The sequence below is a fragment of the Mastomys coucha genome, unplaced genomic scaffold, assembly GCF_008632895.1.
Source record: "Mastomys coucha isolate ucsf_1 unplaced genomic scaffold, UCSF_Mcou_1 pScaffold1, whole genome shotgun sequence".
Taxonomy (NCBI): domain Eukaryota; kingdom Metazoa; phylum Chordata; class Mammalia; order Rodentia; family Muridae; genus Mastomys; species Mastomys coucha.
In genome coordinates, this window is record NW_022196891.1 from 54,071,219 (window position 1) to 54,094,025 (window position 22,807).

General features: G+C 39.8%; 1 protein-coding gene across 5 annotated transcripts in view; it reads right to left on the reverse strand.

The window, feature by feature from the left end:
• The window catches only part of Ralgps2 (Ral GEF with PH domain and SH3 binding motif 2), a 137,001-nt gene that overhangs the window by 72,183 nt on the left and 42,011 nt on the right, over window positions 1-22,807 (reverse strand). For all 5 annotated transcript variants that reach the window (XM_031385882.1, XM_031385891.1, XM_031385857.1 and 2 more), the window contains exons 3-6: window positions 17,077-17,181; window positions 15,718-15,768; window positions 2,493-2,576; window positions 129-218 (exon numbers count right to left, since the gene is read on the reverse strand). In XM_031385882.1, the coding sequence (XP_031241742.1) occupies window positions 129-218; window positions 2,493-2,576; window positions 15,718-15,768; window positions 17,077-17,181 (330 nt within the window). The remainder of the gene's footprint in view (window positions 1-128; window positions 219-2,492; window positions 2,577-15,717; window positions 15,769-17,076; window positions 17,182-22,807) is intronic.

The following is a 22,807-nucleotide window of genomic DNA, read 5'->3' on the forward strand; positions in this document are numbered from 1 at the left end:
CTGGCCTCAAACTCAGAAATCCGCCTGCCTCTGCCTCCCAAGTGCTGGGATTAAAGGAGTGCACCACCCACTGCCCAGCCACTTAAAATATTTCTGAATAGGTTAACTAAAGATCAAGTCATACTTACCTTAGCAGTTTTAATATAGTGGCTCAAAACTTCTGCTCTTATTTTCAGTGTTTGAGCATGGAGAATCTCTCTTACAACCCAAAAGCTTACCTGAAAATAAAAATTAAAAAATAACCAAAGGGCAAGAAATTCTAAGACTAAAATTAACATTAAATTCTTCTTGATATATTTGCTATAATCATTTTTGAAACATACTTTCTTCTCTCTTTTACTATGGCTTTCTTACAACTAAAAGAAAATATCATGAAATACAAAAAAAAACCAAAAAAAAAACAAAAAACACTTTATTTTAAAAGATTTGTGATGGGGTTGGAGAGATGGCTCAGAGGTTAAGAGTACTGGCTGTTCTTCCAGAGGACCTGAGTTCAATTCCCTGCACCCATGTGGAGGCTCAGAACCATCTATAATGAGATCTGATGCCCTTTTCTAGTGTGCAGATGTAGACAAAACATACCTATATACATAAATACATAAACTGTAAAAAGTTTTGTGATTGTCTTTGAATTCAATGAGGCCCTAATTTAAACAAACAAAATAAACTTAAAAACCATTTATCAGATGCTGACAAGATGGCTCAGCAGGTAAAAGACCGGGTAAAAAAGCCACCAAAGCTGACAACCCAAGTTTGATCCCTAGAAGTCATGGTAGAAATAGGGAATTGACTCCCAGGTTGTCCTCTGACCTCTGGGTATGCATGACAGCGTGTGTGCACCTATATACGAATGAACGCACCTCTGTGTGTGTATATGTGTGTGTGTGTGTGTGTGTATACTAAAGGCACATTAGATTTATAACATTATTAAATATGGTCAAAGTAGTTGCTTATCAAATGATATGTGTCTACAGTCCGCATTAATTCATGTTCTGCAAAAATAGGATCTAAGCATGTTAACTTGGCTTAAACGTAAATCTAAACAGGACTCAGTTAAGAGTTTTAGAAAAGGATTCATGAGGTCATAACCTGTATTTCTTTACTTCAAAGAGGAGAAATATTTTAGATTTTTCTTGTAATTTCTTCCTGTAAAGAGCAGTGTAATTACATGTATTCTGTGAATTTATGTTAATATAAAATTATGTTTTACAAAGTCATTATAATACCTGCTATATTAATGCCAATAATGCTCCCTGATTCTAACAAGATTTTATGAACTAGCAAAAGGTATACTACAAATATTTAAATAGCTACGTTAGCCAACATAAGCAATCAATTCAAATCTAACTTGCATAATCAGTGGCTTAATTAAATTTCACATTAGACACATGTTAAGACAAATATAAATTTAAAAATCCAAATGTTTTGTCATTTTCATCAAAAGTTGTGATATCTATCAACCCCTTGATGAGTCTGGGCAGCATGTGGCCACTGCAAAGCTGGCTCTGACGTCTACAGTGAAGCCACACTTCCTAATCCTTCACAAACTGACCCTTTAATGGGGGACCAAGCATTCAAACGTATGAACCTGAGGGCCATCCTCATTCAAAGCACCACAGCAAGCATTCCAAAGAACGATGAAATGACAACACACTTTCTGATGACCTCAGATGCACTTGACAAACAACATCATAAAAAGACAAGCAGACACTAAGCCTCCTGAAGGCTAAGCAAGGGACCAAAATTGCCAAACCTTTGAAACCAGCTTCTGGCTTATACATAACAAGGAGCCAATATGCTTGGGTTCATTCATATGTAAGTAATTAAAAAAAAAATAAAGGAGGAAATCTTAGATTAACTCAGAAAACATCCTATTATCAAGAATTTAGCCTTGAACATGGTGAAAAATCAATGATTAAATGAATTAGTGCTACCGCATCAGGTTTATGCCTCCAAGAACAATATTAATGAAAAAGGCCATTTATAATGGCATATTTTACAAAGATGCAAAGCAAGCATGGCTACACAGTTTGTTTAAAAACTACAAATATTTCTGGTACGTCTACAAGAATCATAAAGAAGTTAAAAATACAAATAAAAAATGAAGCTAAGTATTGTGGCACACGACTACAATCTACACTCGAGGCAGAGGCAGGAGGATCAGTAGTTCAAGGTCATCTGTAGCTACAGATCAAGTTCAGGGTTAGACTCAACCATACAAGGCCCTGCCTCAATGAAAAAGGGAAGGGCAGGAAAACGACGAAAAAGTGATGGATTGGGGCGGGAGGGTCTGCAGAGACAGGAGGATTCTGGGCGCTTATTGGTCAGCAAGTATAGTCAGTCCATATGCTCAGAGTTCACTGAGAGTCCTAAGATGGGCTGGTGGTAATGAAGAAAATACAAGGAGACACTAGTCAATACTCGCTGGCTTCCACATGTGCATACACAACCAAGGACAGCCATGCCCTCCCTCACTGAGAAGCGCAACTCACGTGATTAAATCTTCTTGTGAAAGCGACTGCATTTGGTGCAGAACTGTATTTTTCTTTTTTATTCCATCCACAACTTGAAAGTTCCTAGAAGATTAAAACAAAAATTAAGTATAAATTAAATGTAAAAAACAGCTCAGTTTTCTTACATTAGGGAATTTAAATAGTAAAGACTGTGTATGTTCTTTTCTGGAACAACCAAGAGGAATATATAACAATACTAATTATTCTGTAAAAGCTAAAACAAATTTATTAATTATATGCATAAAATTATTATCTAAAAGAAATAGACAAACTGTATTTCATAGTCAGAGTATGATGGAGTGTCCTCTGGTTGAATACCCCTTAGCACATAAAAAACACTGCTGACTGTCAGTCCTATTCTGTCAGTCAGTGCCATCCTAGATAGCTTGTTCTCTCTTCCTCTGTATGGTATGACATACCTGTGTGCATGTGCCGTGGGCTGGCTATGGCTATGTGGATGTATAGGGTGGAGGCCAACACTGGGTACTTTCTCAGCCACTCTCCACCTCGGTGTTTGACCTGGTCTCTCACTGAACCTGGAGTTCCCATTTCAGCTAGACTGGCTTGGCCATAGCCATCCCCAGCCACCCAGGTCCCCCCACCAAGTGCTCAGGTTTACAGACAGTCTGGTCTGGGCCTTCACATGAGTGCCGGGGATTCAAAGTCCGGTCCCACTGAGCCAACTCTCAGTCCCACAACTAATCATTTTAAAACATCTCATTCTTTGACCTGACAGTTGTTGACTTCAGATATTTGAAGATACCTGTTCAGTAAAGAGGTTCTTGATTACCCCAGTGGTCTAAGAATAGAAATCAAATAGCTCAAGATCTTGTATTAAAAGGAAAAAAAATATTTTTAATTATACACTAATCCCCTTTACTTGAAATGAACCACTCTGGGCTAGAGAGATGGCTCAGCAGTTAAGAACACTTGCAGATCTTACAGAGGACCAGGGTTTGGTTAACCAGCACCTGTGTGGTGGCTCACAGCTGTCTGTAAATCCAATTCCAGGGGATCCAATGCCCTCTTCTGGCCTCTGTGGGCCACACAGATGTGGTTTCAGGCAAAACACCCATCCACATAAAATAAAAATAACTGAATCCCTAATAATAATCCCTAATTATAAATGTAGGCTGCAGAGTACAGTACAATATATGTACTTTTTGATATCAAAGAAATTACACTTACAATTGGTACAGGTAGCTTTAAAATGTCACTTTTGCCTTGTTGCTTCAAAATTATAATCATTATCTCCATATCATACTGAATGTAAATGAAGCACATACATATGGCTAGTATACACCACCATTCAAAATGTTCTGATGTATGTATGGTAGTAGAACTGAATTCATCTGATTATAAAGGAGAGTTTCTGCCTATAAATTTTAGGTCTAACAGAGAGGTTCTAAATATAGCAAAAAAATCAGAGAAAAGGGCCCATAACAAAAAAAGACAAACCCTTTGGGTAGGCAACAAAGGAAACCTGAGAAAGAAAAGTATGCCATCACTAGTCTTTGATAGATGAGAAAATTTAATATAACTGTCATATTTTGTTCAAAATGTATTTGTGCAGATATTTGTGCATTTTCCTTGATTTCTTTATCATATAGTGTAAACATCAACTAGGAGAATATCAGTGGTTATTATATTTAATTTTTGAGATAATAAAAGAATGTCCCTTAAGGACACTACCACCTAATTCTAAAATATATAAGAATTTGCAGTTGTAGGGAGGATAGTTTATCATGTTAGGCATAATTATTACCTGGTTATTATCTTAATTTGGAAATAAGGCGACTGTGAGTTAAGTAGATGAAGGGAAGATCTATGATGTCTACTCTTGGCTGTCAACTTGACAATATCTGTAATCAACTAAAACCTAAGGAGCTAGATATAGGTATACCAATGAAGCATTTCCCCAGTTAAATCATTTGATATTGATAAATCCACCTTTAATCCAGATCTTTTGAGGTGGCAAGATCCACCCCTAATCTGGGCCACACCTTCTGGTGGCAGCCTACTATAGAAAGGACAGGGAAGAAGGAAGCTTTGCTCGTTGTCTGTTTGCCCTCACTCTCGATGGCAAGTCCACTCCTTCACTGGCATTAGAGCTGACTTCTTTAGGATTCCAGTGTGGACTGAAGAGCAGCTGAGACATCCAGCTACACGGGCTGAATACTACTGGGTTCTTGGAATTTCTGTTGGTAGATGGCCACTGTTAGGCTAGCTGGACCACTGCCTGTGAGTCATTCTGACAAATGCCCTCTCTAGATATAGATGGATGGATAGACAGACAGACAGACAGACAGACAGACAGACAGATTCATTCTATCAGTTTTGTTCCTCTAGAGAACCCTGAATAACACAACACCCATTGGTAAAATCCACCAAGACACTAATTGGATGTTAAATAAGAATTTATGTGTTAACATCTAAATAAGAACCTTAAGACATGCAAGAAAGTAGCAATTCAAGAAAATGGCCAAGAACTTAAAGATGACAACTGACCTTCCTATGGCTCAGTGCACAGAGGAAGTACGTGGAGGGGAAATCAAAGCATAGCAACAAAACAATTTTTAAAAATTTAAAAAAGCAGGATCCTGTAGAAAAAGAGACTAAAAACAACAACAAAAAAATCTTATGTTCATTTTTTTGAAAGTACAAATTATCTTGAGAGAATGCTATTAGGCAACTGAAAGCAACAACTTCAAAGTTTTAGAATTATACATCCAGCAAAATAAAACTGAAATAGAAAGACTTTGTTCAGACAGGGGATCCCTAGAGATGTTGCCATGTGTGTGCTCATTCTCAGAGAGCAGTAGACACAAGCTCAAAACAGACTGGCAAACTAAAGGAGGAGGACAGAGTGGCTCAGTGGTAAGACTGCTTGCTGCCTGACCCGAACTCAATCTCACAGGGTCGAAGAGCTGGCAAGTTGTTCTCTGGCCTCCACAAGTATTTGTAGCGTTCATACACCTACATGTGCATGGGTGTGCAACACACACACATAGAGGCGGAGAACAGCTGGGGATGGAGCCTGGTGGGAGAGCTTATACCTAACATGAGTGAGGCCCTAGGTTCATTTCTCAACACCAATAAAGAAAAATAGAAGATGTAAGATCTTCCAATTGAGCAAACTGCCATAGGAAAAAAACATAATTGGAAAGCCACTGACTAAACTAAAGAGTAATAATCCTGGGATCTTAGGAAGAGTCAAGAGAAGAAATCAGAAATTCCAAAAGGCAGTAGAAAAAATGGTCAAGGAAGGCAGGATGGGGGTGGGGTAGATAGGAAGACAGTTGCCAAGGGTAGCATGGGGAAGCGCCAAGGAAGAGTTGTTTCCAGTATATGAGGCAGCACAGATCTGCTTGTATAATAAAACACCACAGAACTACGTAGACGTGCATGGCACAAACATCATTTTTCTATTTTGATATAGTACTACACAGTCAAGATGCAACTGCAGGAAAAACCAGGTAAAGGGTATGGAAGATTTCTCTATACAGGGTTTGTGATATTCTATAAATCTTTAATATCTGTACTATTTTTTCTGCAATTTCCTATGTTTGTGGTTACCTGAAAAAACACAGTATTTAAAAGGTGAAAAAATCCACTTCATGGATTATAAGACTAGAACTGTATCAGGACTCCCCACTCTCTTCTTAAAGGCTGGCCTAAGCTGAAAGGTAATTTTGCCCTGCTCTACCTTACCTTCCTAGAGCCCCTTAATGTCTCTGTGAGAAAATAAGTTCCCTTTCTTGAGGAACATGGTGATAATGGACACGCAGCAGTTGGTAAACCACTTGCCATCCTGAGGACCAAGTTCAATGTCCAGGTCCCAGGCAGGCGCGGAAAGACGCACGTATTTAAAAATAATAATACTAAAGTGCAGGGGCTAGAGATGGCTCAGCAGAAAATAGGACTTGCTGTTCTTGCAGAGGACCTGGGTTCAGTATGCAGCACTCAGATGCCAGGTTAACAACCTTGTGGAACTACAGTTCCAGAGACACCCTCTTCTGGCGTGTAGGGGCACTGCGCATACATGGTGCACAGACAAACACCCATACACATATACAAAGCGCAAAGTGCAGAGCGAAGAGGAGGGCATCTGCCGTTGACCTGTGCCCTCCATCCAAGTGCACGGGCCCATCCACACACACACACTTTAGTCCTGGAAACAGTGTTTGTGAGATGATTCCTTGCTATATATAGCTATATATAGCCCAGGCTGGCCTTGAACCCACTGCAATCCACCTGCCTTAGCTGTCCAAGCACTAGGATTATAAACAGGCAACCACAATAAACTGCAAATGTTTTCTTTCTTTCCTTTTCTTCCATTCTTTCTCTCCTCTCCCTTCCTTCTAAAAGAACACCTTTCAGAACCATTCTTGGGACTCACATGCCTGAGGCTACTCTGAATAAGCAACCTGAAATGTTGCAAAGGTTACTTGGTGGTCGGGGGACGCTCAGTCAGAAAGCAAGGGTCGGTGACTCTGCATGTCACAATTCACTACACTGTTCTCTGTATAATGTAGATACCAACAGTTCGTTTTAAAATAGAACTATCTGAGCTCCTCAGAGCCAAACAGAAAAACTTAAAACTTCCCTATGGCCTCTTTTCTCTTTTCGTTTCAGATTCTAGGATCTTCCTACAAGTAAACCTATAGTATCCTGCAAGAAATGCATTTTGCTCTGTCATCTTTATACTCACACTTTGGTCACACAGAATCCTGCACTATTGCATCTCACACAAACACCCCAAAACTAAAGTGAGTCAGTGACTCAAACAACCCTTTGTAAGGGTCTAGAGTAAGAACAGACAGGACTGTCTAGGTGTGCTATCTAAGTACCCCCTCAGCCCTGAAACATTAACATTCGCTCTAATGGGCTCACTTGCCATTTTAAGCATAGCCAGGAAAGCGAAATCTTCAAATACATAAAACATCGTAATAGTTGCTAAAATGAATTTTAAAACAGTCATGGACTCACTGTGAATCGTTACCTATCAAGATCAATTTTCAGTTGCATTTATTTCAGAAGCACAGGGAAGGCAAAACCCACAGCTGATGACCACCTACCCTATGAGAGAATGACTCACTTCACAGGAGTCACAGCTTCTCTTACGTCTTGTAGGTTCCAACACTCTTAAAAGGACTGTTCTAAGGGTGATGATGTAGGGATACCTATAGACAGAAGAAGAGAAAAGGCCAATATAGACCAGCATGTAGACAGAGACTGAGGGAGGAAAGAAAACAGTGGTATCCCAAAGACTGGGCGAGGGAAGTGACTAGACGGTGTCTGTGAGAAGGCTGACCATGGCTGAGGCAGCGCTGTGTTCACAGTGAAAGCTTTAAAGAGATAGGGCATCCACTTGTACCCAGTTAAAGGCTATACAGGCGTCGCCACCATGGATGGAATTCCACTCACCATGCCTGCATTTAAAAGAAAAACCAAAAACAAAACCCCGAAACTATGCACCCTAACAAGGTAAGGCCCTCTTCTCTAATGTACTCAAGCCTTCCTTCCCTCCTCCCTGATGAGATTAGGGATAAAGATAGAAGCTATTTTCTGTTTCCACAGAAGCAAACGCAAAACAACTTTCTCCTTTGCCTTCCCTGGTCCCAATGGAAACCTGGCCTTACCATGGCCTAAGAAGCTCAAGGTAAGAAGAGCAGATACACACCGACAGACAGCTGCACTGTGCTTCTAACAGAGTGCCTATGCTGTCCTAACATACACGGCTTTCCACCGTTTCCACCTGCTCACTAACTCTATGACCTGCTTACATTTTAATGCAATGATTATTTTACAAAAACAGGAAAATATTTGTTAAAAATTTTGTATGTTGCTAAAATTACAGTATTTTGGCAGACATAAAAATATTTGCAGAGAAAGCCTTTTTTACACATCCTACAAGAAATGTCTCAAAGGATAAACTTTTCCAAAATAATTTAATAAGATTCATAATTAACTAATAAGATTTCCCTAATTTAGCTAGCATTTTCCCACAATCTCTAGAGTGTCTCAATCACACAGATGAGCCTTACTCATTCCTAGTAAATAATAAAACCGAGACAGTTTTAAGTATCTAACAGAAGACTGGTTCTAGGACCTCCCGTCAATTTTAAAAAATTATAAAAATAATTAATTTGTATATGACCTATGCATGCCCTCCACTATGAAGATTTATTTTATGTACACGAGTACTCTATTTGCATGTATGTCTGCATGACAAAAGGCTTCAGACAGAAGAGGGCGTCAGATCGCATTATAGAAGGTTGTGAGCCACCAAGTGGTTGCTGGGAATTGAACTCAGGATCTGCAAAAGATCAGCCAGTGCCACTAACGGCTGAGCCATCATCTCCCAGCCTTACATCCATTACACTCTAAAGCACCTCTAGGTTACTTTTAATACCTAACACAGCTCACCTACAGACTTATTCAGCATTATCCCATACTGAAGTACTTTGGATAATAAATATTATCATCCAAAGATTTGGATGATAAATCTACTATGCAAGGTTTAAATAAATTTACATTCAGTGACAGTGAAGTGTTACCAATGGATCATGTCTTATTTTATATAGGTTAACTATATGTCTTAGATGAAAAGTTTAGGCAAGAAGTGTTTTACATTTGAAGTTTCCCAATTTTCGAAGGTACCTGATCTAAAAACAGAAAAAAATCCACAATGTCCCAAACTCATTAGAATCTACAGATTTGGATTACTGAGCCTGTGGCTATTGGACTGTACTGGGTAGCGGCAGGGAAAGACGTCTATACACCCATAGTATAGATAGAACTGTTTTTTCTAAATAGTTTTGCCTGTGATTGCTTAGAATTAAAATGCAGAATTTTCTTTATGCAGTGTAATGTTTGTTAGAAAACTTTTAGGGGGCCCTTGTCCTTTCAGAATACAAGAGAACCTTGTGCGGTGGTTTGAACAAGATGTCCCCTATAAGGCATTTGAATATGTGGTCCTTGGGAGGTATGGCTTGGTTGGAGGTCTGTCACTGGGGAGGGTTTAAGGCTTCAAAGGCCTCCAGCTATTCCTAGTGAGTGCTCTGCTCCCTCTGTGGACCAGGCTGTGAGCTCTCAGCAGCTGTACTCCAATACCACGCCAGCTTGCCACAGGCTTTCTACCATGATGGTGACAGGTTCTCTCTGGAAGTGTAAGCCCCAATGAAACCCTTCTTTTTTAAGTGGTCTTGATAATGTTTTATCACAGCAATAGAAACTTTTTGTCAGAGGCAGATTTCAAATACAATTCAACCCTTAATTAAGGCTTATGGAAATACTAGGCAGTCACTACTGGATTGTAAGCCAGCTTTCTGGCATAACTTACCCTATACTGAATAATACAAAACTTACCCTGAAGAGAAACTCCATTAGCACAATAAATACAGCAATGGCTTCAGAAGAATACAAGCTTTGCAGAACCTCAGAGAATTCACAACAGATAAAACTACCTCACTTCTATAAATACAGTAGGATAGATATGGTGCTTTCAGTAATAAATGTCACACACAGCCTCAGGCACTTGGAATATTTGGTTCCCAACTGGTGGTATTGTTCTGGGGGGACGGTTAGGTAGTATGGTTTTACTGGAGGAAAGTATGGGAGCACTCTAAGAGTAAAGCCTCACCCACTTGTTAGTCTGCTGTACTGGCTGGTTTTGTGTGTCAACTTGACACAGGCTGGAGTTATCACAGAGAAGGGAGCTTCAGTTGGGGAAGTGCCTCCATGAGATCCAGCTGTGGGGCATTTTCTCAATTAGTGATCAAGGGGGTGGGGCCCCTTGTGGGTGGTGCCATCCCTGGGCTGGAAGTCTTGGGTTCTATAAGAGAGCAGGCTGAACAAGCCAGGGGAAGCAAGCCAGTAAGAAACATCCCTCCATGGCCTCTGCATCAGCTCCTGCTTCCTGACCTGCTTGAGTTCCAGTCCTGACTTCCTCTGGTGATCAACAGCAGTGTGGAAGTAAGCTGAATAAACCCTTTCCTCCCCAATTTGCTTCATGGTCATGGTGTTTGTGCAGGAATAGAGACCCTAAGACATCTGCTCTCTCTGTTTTGTGCCTGCAGTTCACGACAAGGAGCCCTCAGCTTCCCACTCTACCAGCCACACCTTGCCTACTGCCATGCTCTCCTCCCAGTGTTAGACTCTTAACCCTCTGGAACCGTAAGTCTAAAGTCCTGTAAACTGCCTTAGTCATGGAATTTTATCAAGCAATAGAAAAGTAATGAATCCAATGTAGAACTTTCAGAGTGCAGTCAAAGCTTCAGCATGAGATAATGCATGGAGAGATACATGGATACATAAGAGCTGTCTTCATGATCCAAAAAGAAGTCATACCAACTAGATCCATGTATATGAGAAAAATTTTAATAGAGCTTGGTGCCAGAAATATTAGAAATTAATGAATGTATAAAGCCTTCCAGCTAACTTTTTGTCCATAATCAGTATTGGAAGATTTATTAGTGTTAGGGAAGAAGTCTAAAATATTCTAAATTAGTAGAGGGGAACAAAACAAAAGAAAAGCCTCTGTCTACAGAAAGAACATCCCTTTTAGAAATCATGGAACACGCCGGGGGGTGAGGGGGTGGCGCACACCTTTAGTCCTAGCACTTGGGAGGCAGAGGCAGGTGGATTTCTGAGTTTGAGGCCAGCCTGGTCTACAGAGTGAGTTCCAGGACAGCCAGGGCTACACAGAGAAACCCTGTCTTGGAAAAACAAAAACAAAAACAAAAAGAAGTCATGGAACACTAAGAACAGACTTGTAAAAATGGCTGCAAACATTAAAGAGGCTGGAAGTGATTGAAACAAAGCTTCTTGCCACTAAGCCAGATAAAGTGCCCTGCCATTTTATGGGCGACAGACCTACACTCCATAAGCACCTGACTTGTGGTGGCCCCTCTACTGTTACCAGTTCTGAAGATGGCTGTAGCTTTGACAGCCCCTCTCCTGACTGCTGTATCTATACATAATTGGAGCTTTGGTTCTGAAATCACCCACTTCTGAGATTTTCTCAACAACTCTGAAGCTTCAAGAAACCTCCTCCTCCTCTTCTTCCTCCTCCTTCTCCTCCTTTTCTTCCCCCCCACCACCCAGCCAGGTTAAGCTGTCTTTTTAAAGTCAAAGATGAAGAACACATTCGTGGCACAATTCATAGACAGCAAAGCTGAAAGAAAACCTCATAACTCTTTTGTCATCCTTAAGTGTATGCTTAATGAAATGTTTAAACACTGAGATGGGCTAGAGAGACAGAGGCATGGTTAAGAGCATTTACTGTGCTTGCAGAGGCCTCGCCTAGGATACCAGCACCCACATGGTCTATAACTTCAAGTACCAGGGGATCCAACACTATCCTCTGGTCTCCACAGGCACTGCATATCATATGCTGCAGAAACACACATGCAGACAAAACATACACATAAAATAAAAATAAAAAAAATCTTAAAAAAAAAACAAACCCTACAAGGTACTGGCATTTCTCTTTCTCTGCTTTCTGGACAACCCTGACAAAAATGTCTCCACTTTACCATGCTTTGCTGCCATGATGTACTAAACCCTCAGAAACAGAACAAAAATTAAAAAAAAAAACCCTTTTCACCTTTAAAAACATAGGGGGTTCGAAAGACAGAGGATGGGAAAAAGGGAAGGGAGAGCAGAGGAGAGGGAATGTACTTGGCATCTAGGGTGAAGTGTCTCAGTGTGAGCAAGGCGTTGAGTTTGTCAACCAGCATTACTTTAAAAATAGAGATAAACAAATGAAGAGATTTATTTAGAACTGTGTGCTGGGCACGGATTTAAAGGCAGCAGCAAGGCATATAGCAATTAGCAGTGGAAAGTGTTAAGGAAGAAGAGAAATAAAAAAGCAACTGTGGATGAACAGAGGACCTGTTTGTTAGTCAAGAGAGGCCACTTAATAAATGTACACATAATTAAAAACAATGTCCGCAAAGGCTTACCACCTTCAGCATAATGGTCTCCACAGTAACACACCCACCCAGCCCTCACTCCAGTCCTCTCGTACACAACCCTTTCACCCAGCTTACAGGCTTGTAATCCACTAGCCTTTGCTCACCAGTTCCTCACCAGAACACATTTCCCTGAACACACTAACAGTGCGCAGTCTCAGTGAAGTCTTGATGATCCCGTCAACTTCTAAGACTGAGGTGTTAGCAATCCACTGCACCTCATGTCCTATGCTCTCCTCTTTATTTTTCACATCACGCTGTTTAACTCGCTTCACTGAAACATGCAATCTGGGGAACAATGTCAGTGTATGTTTTACTGTTGTATTATCTCCAGCAACTAAAGCAGTGCCCAACATGTAACAGACACTTGAAGGTATACTGATGGCATCACAACATAAATAGTTCTGTCAGATAACAAGTGTAAGATGTAGGGAGTCTGTAGAAAAGCAAAGAAGTCTAACATCACCAGATAAATCAAGGAGGAAGAGGGAGTTAAGTATGACAGGCACTGGCTGGGGGATGAAGGACCGAAAGGAAGTCATTTTGCTAGACCAGAAGAAGTAGAAAATGTACTAAGAAGCAAGAGGAGGGCAAAACAATGAAGAGATTCGGGTCGTGCTTATCTTCAACGCAAGTGAGACCAAGGCAGTGAGAGCAGAAGCTCCCCGCAACAGTTTACTGGCATTGTCAAAGGAAAGGATGCATGTGTCCAGGTGTGTCTGAGGGCTTTGCAATGAAAAGGAAAAGGAAGACCCACTCTGAATGTGGAGCACCATATTAGGGCTAAGAGGGAGACCAGCTGAGTGCCCTTTCTCTGCTCTATGGCCTACGGTAACAACTGCTCTGTTTTATCATGCTTTCCCCATCAGGCTGGACTCTTTCAAACCACAAGCCCAAATCTTTCCTCCAGAAAATGGTCTGTTGGGTATTTGGGCACAGTGACCAGAAAAGTGACCAGTGAACACACAGATCAAGTGAGAGGACACTGTTGTGATTCAGTGGAGAGAAGATGGCTTCTAAGACTGAGTGTTGACAATAGAGAACTGGGTATTTATCAAGAACTGGGTGCAGTAGTGCACACCTAAAATCCTGGCACCTAGGAGGTGGAGGAAGAACTATCAGGAGATCATAGTCTTAAGTCTTCAGCTACACATACTGAGTTCCAGGCTAGCTTGGGCTACCTAAGACCTTGTCTCAAAAGGGTGGGGGAGTGGGAATCAACTTGAAGGCTCAAAGCATTGTTCAATGTTCCAAGGGAAATTAAAAAAATCCTCTTACAATGGAAGTCTGTCTTCAAATAACAATCTAGTGTACCATGTCCAAGCTCCAAGTCATACATTTAAGAGAACCTGAGGGCAGGGGGTACTCCAGGTAAAAGAATGCAGTCATCTAATGGTAAACCTGGAATTCACAAAACTTAGCCTGGGAGGAAAGGTATAAAATATCTCAATACAAATTTTATTCTGATTACAGGCCATTTTGGATATTTTGGCCACTGGAGGTTAAATAACTCACCCATTGATTTTACCTACTCCTTGTTACTGTATAATGTGGCTACTACATAAAATACAGTTAAATAAATGATACCACATTTCCATGGCTTATTATGAGTCAGGTGAAAGAGCAATAATAAATATATTTTATGCAAAGGAAAAATGATTCCTGGAAGACTGTTAAAATCAAGGCGGCAGCAGGCTTCTCAAGAAAAACAGAAATGCCTACTGCAGGGTTTTTTGTTTTGATCATTTAAATACAACATTCTCTGTCTACCATTATTTATAGAGTACACAGTTCTTCTTCATTTCCTATTAATCCAGTAACTCTATTTTTTAACCCATCTGCACTGCTAGAGAAGGACAACTTATGGAACTGACAGGGCCCAGGTCATGTGGCCAGCTCTCTCTTCACTTGATAGACAGCAAACTTGAGTAACTAACACATTAAGTAGCCTACATGGGGAAAAAAAATCACAAGCGTAACCTGTTCACACTCAGATGTACTGGACTCATCAGCTGTCACAGTATTCAGGGTCACTACAGACTGCATGTAACACAACAAACACTGCATACTATTCCCAAAGAACCAATTGTGAATTATCAAATGACTTTGTTTGGGATACAAAAATCAAGTTTATATTCTTACTAAGAGCAAAAACTGTCTTTTCCAAATCTAAGCCTAGTGTCAATACTGAGCTATTATAATACTGACCTACTCTAATAGCTTAGATATGACCTGAATGCATCTCTGAAGGTACTATGTGTGCTATGGCTCAGTCTCCAATGTAGGGAGACGGGGGAAGCTTTCCAGGTCTTGTGGAAAGTCTTACAGCACAGGGAAGCACACAGGAGTGAGCTGGCTCTCTAGGAGTGGCTGTCATAAAGACAACCACGCTTGGCTCTGCTGCACATGCCATTTCCCTTCCTACTTTCCTGCCACAACAATACCTCCTGGTTCTGAACTTTCACAGCCTCTGAAAACTAGTATCTAAGTAAATCTCCTCTACATAAAGTACCCAGCATCAGGTATTTTATCATAGCAATACAAAGTAAACTGAGACAGCTGTGTATAAAGGATAACTGTCACTATTCCCTTATCAATGAAGCAAAATTACTATATACAGGCCTTTAAAATGATAAATTATGTATGTACACGAGCACACACATGCATTTATAGTGAGTAGGTAGATATGTAATATTAGTCTCTATTTTTATTGGGAGAAAAATGTGTTTTTGTGATCCTCCTCCCAAGTGTCAACATTGGGACCACCTAGCCTCGCCCTGAGTTCAAGTGACACATGAGTGTAGAGAGAGAACTGACCTCATAAAAGTTGTTCTCTGACCTCTATACATGCACCCCACCACTTTTAACACATGAGCACACACAATAATTTTTAAGTTAAATAAACTAAAATAAGTCATGTTACAAAAAATTAAGGTAGAAGGAAAGATTACTAAGTTATGTCTAATTTTCACCTTCCTATTAAAAAGTCTCAACACCATGACTTCTGCAAGTCTATTACTTCCTTGCATAACCAAGTGATTGATTCAAACATCCCATTTATGACTAAAGAATGCATTCACTATGATGAATGGTATCTGAGCCTTTCAGAATGAAGAGGTAAATGACATTACAAGCTTTAGACATTTAATGATTAATATAAAATATAATCTGAATTTCTTAAACATCTTAAGATACTATATTCAAAGAATTTTCTTCAGACTACTTACATCTGGCTGAATAGCTTTAAACACTGGAACATCCATTAGTGTTATCTGACCCTGAAAGACAAAGGAATTTGGTTTGGTTCGGTTTGAATGGCAATATACAAATAAATAAAATACAAATAAACAAAATTTATTCAAAATAAAACTTCTACTCCATACTAAATTACTGGAAGTGTAGCCTGTAAGGACTTAAAAAAAATAGAAAATTTAGTCTTTGCGCCATTAACTGTAAGTCCTAGTTATCTCCTTCCGAGGTAGGGCGGAGAGAGGACACACTGGCACTGCCATCCATCAGACGGCTCAGCAGCTCTCTCAGCAAGACTGACAACCTGAGTTCAATCGTTGGTCTTCACATGGCAGAGGTAAGGAACCAACTGTGAAGTTGTCCTCTGGCCTGCACATATGTACTATGGTGTAAGAACGCCTTTCTAACACAAATAAACTAATACATGTAATAAAAAAAACTGTTAAGGACTAGAGGGATGGCTCAGCAATCAAGAGCACTGACTGCTCTTCCAAAGGTCCTGAGTTCAAATCCTAGCAACCACATGGTGGCTCACAGCCTTCTGTAATGGGATCTGATGCCCTCTTCTGGGGTGTCTGAAGACAGCTACAGTGTACTCACATATATTTAAAGAATAAATAAATTCTTTTAAAAAAAATGTCAAAAGGAGAAATCTGGGAAAGGTAACACATACTCCAAACAAGAATACTTTACTCTTGAATATAAGAGTGATTCAAGACCAAAAAAGCAATGTAGTCAGTTAATAAAAGGAGATCAAAAAATCTAAATAAATGAACACTATGTCAGTCAAAAAGATTTTCTAGGCCAGGCGTGGCATACGCCTTTAATCCCAGCACTTGGGAGGCAGAGGCAGGCGGATTTCTGAGTTCGAGGCCAGCCTGGTTTACAGAGTGAGTTCCAGGACAGCCAAGGCTACACAGAGAAACCCTGTCTCGAAAAAAACAAAACAAAAAAAAAAAGATTTTCTAGATAATTTTACATTACTCATATTCCAATGGTTGAGAAATCAGAGTTCTTAATTTTTAAATTTCAAATCATCGAAAAAAAATAGTAAGCATGTTCATAGTTGGTTGGTGAGTCAACACAGCAGTGATCAAGTTGTCATCTCTCTGTTCCACGTCGACCAGGTAAGAAGCAGCTGTCTTCAGAAGAAAGCTGCCCTCACTCCTCGCCCCTCGTGCTCCATTCTTGTGCTATTCTCCAAAAATTCCTAGATCCAGCCTAAAAAACCCATCTCCTCCTCTGAGGAGATCTGTGAGGCCACAAATTCTAATTCAATCATGATGATGTACATAAATTACATGCAAACACTCGAAAGCAAAAGACAGAAAGCTTACCGCGTATTCTTCTGGTGTAACTTTAAGAACGTCAAATACCACAGCATCAAAGCTCTTCTTCAATTCAGAGCCCTTCTCACTCAATGACTCAGAGCTGCTACTTTTCTGACAAGATGGAAGAAAACACAGCCTTTAAACACTGTCTCACAGCCCGCACCACAGAAAATAGATAGGCCTTTAAAAACAGAGGAACTCTGGGGCTCAAAGGATAGTTGGTTGGTAAAATAGAAAATTCAGGTCTAACTCGGAGTCTCAACATCCATGTAAAATCTAGGTAGAGTGTATACTCCTACAACCCCAGGGCTGGGCAGTGCACAGAGATAAGAGGATCCACAGAGTTTGCTGGCCAATCAGAGTAGCTAAATTTTAATCAACTCCAAGTTCAGTGGTAGGGTATCACAAAAATAACCTGGAGAATTAATATAAAGACACACCTGTATCAAACACTCGTATCCACACACACATGGGCACACAACAAGAACATGCATGCATACACATACCCACATGTACAAGCAGTACACACATATACACACAGCTGAGGAACTAAGAACACTACGTAATAGAAGATGTAGAAAAGTTGTAGAGCATGCTGCTTGGTTGGAGAAATACTAATATAGAGCCAGAAATTTGAAAGCTAATGTTGAGTTTGTATTTTTTGGACTCCTATGTAAGTCGCCCTTTTGTATGTCTCTTCAACCAAACATTCTGACTTTACGTAGTTCTCCCATGAGATGAAGAAAACAGTGCACGTTCACAGTTACGTATCACTTAGCAACTCAGATACCAAGTGCGGTTAAACAGTCTTGTCAATTACTAGTATCACAGTTTACTCACACAATCAATCTACAATGGCTACAACATGATCATGGCACCATCGTTATAAATGAAGTTGCTGCTGACCAAAATGCCATCATGCAAGACATGCGTCTATCTTTTAAGACAAGGAGAAATAGAAAATACTCTTAGTATACATCAGAAGAAAATACAGAGGATGCCATTTATTAAATAATAGCATAAGACATTGAATTTGTTAATATGTTATGAAAGGAAAAATGAAAGCTTTGGACTTGTGCTGACTAGGAAGAAAAGTTATGGGCCTAAAAATCCATCACAAGCTGGCCCACATAGGCCTGGGAATGAGCAAGCAGTCTGTTAGACATCCTGAGAACTAGCAGGTCAAGAAGACATAAACTACATGTCTGGGCAGATATGGTTTAAGGTCAGATGCTCTGTTGACTCAGATTAACACCAACTTTAGAAATTTTCCACTCTGTTCTCCACGTAATAGTTAATATTTGAACTAGCCAATCATGTATGGCCACACTGATCCCTTTGTTCCCCCAGACCTTTTCCCTATATAAACCCCTAACTTTCGAGCCTCGTGGTCGGCTCCACTATCTCCTGAGTGAGATAGGTGTGGTGCCGAACCAGAGCGCCCCGAAATTAAAAACTACCTCTTGTAATTACATCAAGACGGTCTCTCGTGACTCCTTGGGTGCACGTCCTCCCAAGATATGAGTGAGGCTCTCCCCTCAGGGGTCTTTCAGGTGGTGTGTTGGCCGGGAAACACGTGACACCCAGGAACCCCGAAGACCCCTTGGAGGTATGTTTGTGTGAGTGTGGTGTGTGTCTGAGGAGTGTTTTGTGTTTTTTGGTTTCGGTTTACGGGCCCAGCAGCTGTAAGAACAAGCTGCAAGCAGGAACCCTGGATGTTGTACCTGGGGTATTGGGAAGTCAGGAGAGCATGACTGGTTTTTCAGAACCAAGGAGACAGCATTCTCCTTTTGCCAAGGAGGGAGTGGAGGAGGAATCCCACCCCATCTGAGGCTGGTTTATTCAAGACCAGACTTGGGTGAGTGTGTATTTTGTGACCGGTCCATCTCGGCAGCCGTGGCAGGTACACGGGCCGAGTGCCTCTGTGATTTGGCTGTGATTATCTGTGTATCTAATGTCTGTTACTGGGCCCAGTTGTCTATCTCTGTGTATAAGTTGTCTTTCTCTGTGTTCATGGACCTGGCGAAGTCAAAGCTGTCTGTGTGATAATTGTTTTTCTCTGTGTTTCTTGGTATCTTGTTCTACACAATTTGTCTGTTGAAGTTAAAAGAAAAAATGGCAGGCTCTGTGCGCCTCGGAGTGGCAGTCCTTTCAGACCGGATGGCCATCCGTGGGCTGTTGTCTGAGAGGATTTGGTCCATCGCCCCCTTTGTGGGTTCATCCTTTTGCTTCACTTTCAGATTCAAGTCCTAGTATTATTGCCCTCAGTAGCGGGAGAGGCACCTGCCTGAGGCTCCACTGGCCTGGGCTCCTCAAGGTCAGGTAGGCTGGAGAGTGGGGCCCAGCAGCTGGGACACAGAGTAAATGGGCAGGGACTCCTGAACAACTAAGTAGGTTTTTGCAAAGTAAATTAATTGGGTAAAATATTGTCTTGATTATCTGGTTCAGAAATTATTAAATTGGTATTTTGTAAACTGTGGCGACTGAATATTAAAGCCTTGGGAGTCATGCTTTGCTAACCGGGAGGTGAACACTGTTTAAAAAATGGTTAAAACTTTGATTTAGCTTAACTTGTTTAAAAGCAGTTTCAACTTACACAGCAAAAACTGATAAGCCACTATGCTGTGACTGGGAGTAAAGCACAGTTAAAGAAAGCTGATAAAGCTAGGTGTCTGCATAAGCCGCTCTTAAAGGGGACAGCAGCTTTTCTTTGTTTGTAATATTGGTAACAGAAAATTAGCTTAAGTTAATAACTCAGGGTTAAAGTCATGTTAAGGGAAAACACGTGGCATGAGCCAACCCAAGAAAACAGGTTTTCATGACATTTTATGTAATTCTTACCCCTTATAAGTCTAATGAGGCCAATGGTAATGCCTGGACCAGAGATAAGATTTAAAACAATGTCTTTTTGATAATGTAAAAATTGATAATTGCCAGCTAAACTCTGTAACATGAATATAATGTTTTTGATATTGCTTTTTTAAAAAAAGAAATGAAATGTTTAAAACTGGGTTTTGTTTGTCAAAGTTATGGTTAAGGGTTGCAAGAAAAGTTATTGAGAGATTTACTGTAAGTTGCTGAGAGATTAGTGCAAGTTGTGGAGGGACAGAGAAGCAGAGAAAAAAGTAAAAGAGGGATAAAGAGACAGAAGGAACAAGAGGCTATACTGGCCACCGTAGTGAGAAAGACCAGTGCGTGTATGCACTGAGGATGGAGAACTTGAGGGGAAAAGCATGTCGCAGAAGGACTGCATGTGCAGTGGATGTGTAAATGTAGAGAAAGGTATAGTGAAAGGATAAAATGTTTGGAAGAGGGTCTTAGAGAACAGAGTCTAGTAAAGTGGAGACAAAAAAAGGAGTTAGTTTGCCTTGGAAATAAAAAGCAAACAGAAAATAATCCAAATTCTATCAAAACATGATAGTAATAGAAAACCTGAAATAGCTGTGGCTGTTGCTGGGAAGAGGCTGTTTTGCACGTACGATTGTCTATTATTATTAAGCCAGTGAGAGATGCCTGCTGGCCCTTGGTCAAATGCAGCTAGAATATCAGAGATAGAGACTTTCTTATTTAGAGATTTTAAGACACTGAGAACCCAAATATCCAGATAAATTTCTTTGTATTTATAATTAAAGGTTTGTTTCTGTGTTTTAGGAAAAGATAATTAAAGTATTTACATCTTCCAGAAATCTAGACTCCAGAGAATCAAACAAAAATATATATATCTTAATACTGAAAGTTTGTTTTGAGATTTATATGTTACAGAAATATACAACCTTGGTAAATTTCCTCATCTAAACTGCCTGCTTAAATTCCTGGTATCCTGAACTTCAGCCTGATCCAGTTAAGACACGGACATCAGAAGACTAATTTTGTTTTTCCTTCTCTGCCCCCTTATATCTCTATGCCCCTGTTCAGCTTGAAGAAGTTATGATGAGTTGTCTACCCGGTTCCCTGTGCTTTGGGGCTAGAGAGGGTTATTATTGTTATGTTTCTAAAATGTTTAAAATAAGAGAAGATAGCCAGATTTAATTGTATAGCTATAAAAAGCCTTATAGTTTGTTATTGAGTTAAATATTTACCCTGTATTGAAAGTGATTTAATTAGTGTATAAGACAATTTAAACTAGAAACATTGTGTGACTAGAATTTAGTCAGGTATTTGAGTATTTTTTCAGATACACAGCTTATTCTCAAAAAGTTTGCTTTGATATTTATATCTGTAATAGTAATTGGTAAAAGTTGAGGCTTGTGTTATAAACCATTTGCATCTTAAACTAGTGTGCAAGAAATAAGTAAGAGCTTTTAAATTGAGAATTTGTTGTTAAAATTGAGTATATAATGATATTCTTATTGACTGTGAGGTGTAACTAATACAGTTCTGTTGTGCATACTTAAAAATCAAAAGATGAAGTTTTCTATATTCAGTTAAGAAACTTCTGGTTTCAGTAAAAGTTGTAAATAGGCTTATAAATAGTTCTTTTGTTTTCTCAGAGAGAGGGCTTCGAACTAGTCCACCTTTGCTGATATAGACAAATCTGAAATGTGCTATTATAGACAGATCTGAGATATTTAGACCTGTGAGTTTAGGGCTAAATTAGCAAATTTATGGCTCTGAGTTTATTATTAGAGTAATTTCAAGAAAAAAAACTGAGAGTAGTTCATAGACAATAGTCTAGATTACTTTACATAGATAGTTGGTTTTCAAAAACATCAGAAATCCACAGAATATGACATTTGATATTATTTATTCATCTGGGTAGAGATCTGTCTGTGCCTGACAGTGCCCCTTTCTCAGACTCAAAGAAGAAACTGAGCATCATTTGAACTGCTCCAGCTGTGGCGAGACAGCCACTAGGCAAAAGTTGCTTCTTCTTCTGCAGACGACACTGTCCAAAAAGGACACACAGGCCTAGGACAGCTTACATCTGCCGAGACAGAGTAGGCCAGTCCTTTCTGTTTTCAGACATTCATGGGCAAGAAGGCTGAAGATTGATGCTCCAACGTTTTAAAGTAAAGACTCTCCAGGTGTCCAACAGTCTCTAGTAATTGATAATATTTCTGGAAGCTGTGTTAAGCTTCCCTGTATGTTCTCTATTATTCAGTCATTCCTGGATTTCTGGTAGAGTTGAAAGACTACGAAAGTTAAAAGAGATACAAAATAAGTCGTTAAGAAAACTAGTACAGGTAGCTAAAAAATGTTTTAAACAGAAGAAAAAAAAGAGTTGCAGAAAGACTGTAAAAGGACATAGTAAAGAGATAAAATGTTAAAAAAAAATTTTAAAATAAAGTCTAGTGTGAAAGTCAGAAAAAATATGAGGCTAGAGAGCTAAAAATAAAGACAAGAAAAAAGAAGAAGCTAAGAAGCTTGTGAGCCAGTAAGGTAGTACCTGACAATAAAAAAGAGAGTTAAGAGTTCCCCTGACAGTTATGTTAAAACTGCTTAGAGAATGCAGGGACAGCTACAAGAATATCCGTTATGGCTTTACAACATAAGGCGTATAGAGAACTAAGAGAGGCCATTGACTCAGATACAGAAAGAATAGAAAAGACTTTGGCTGACCTACAAGAATCACTCACCTCCCTCTCAGAAGTGGTCCTCCAAAATAGAAGAAGATAAGATCTTTTATTCCTAAAGGAAGGGGGGCTATGTGCTACATTGAAAAAAGAGTATTGTTTTTACATAGATCACTCAGGAAGAGTCAAAGATAATTTAGCCAAAATAAGAGAAAGTTTAGAAC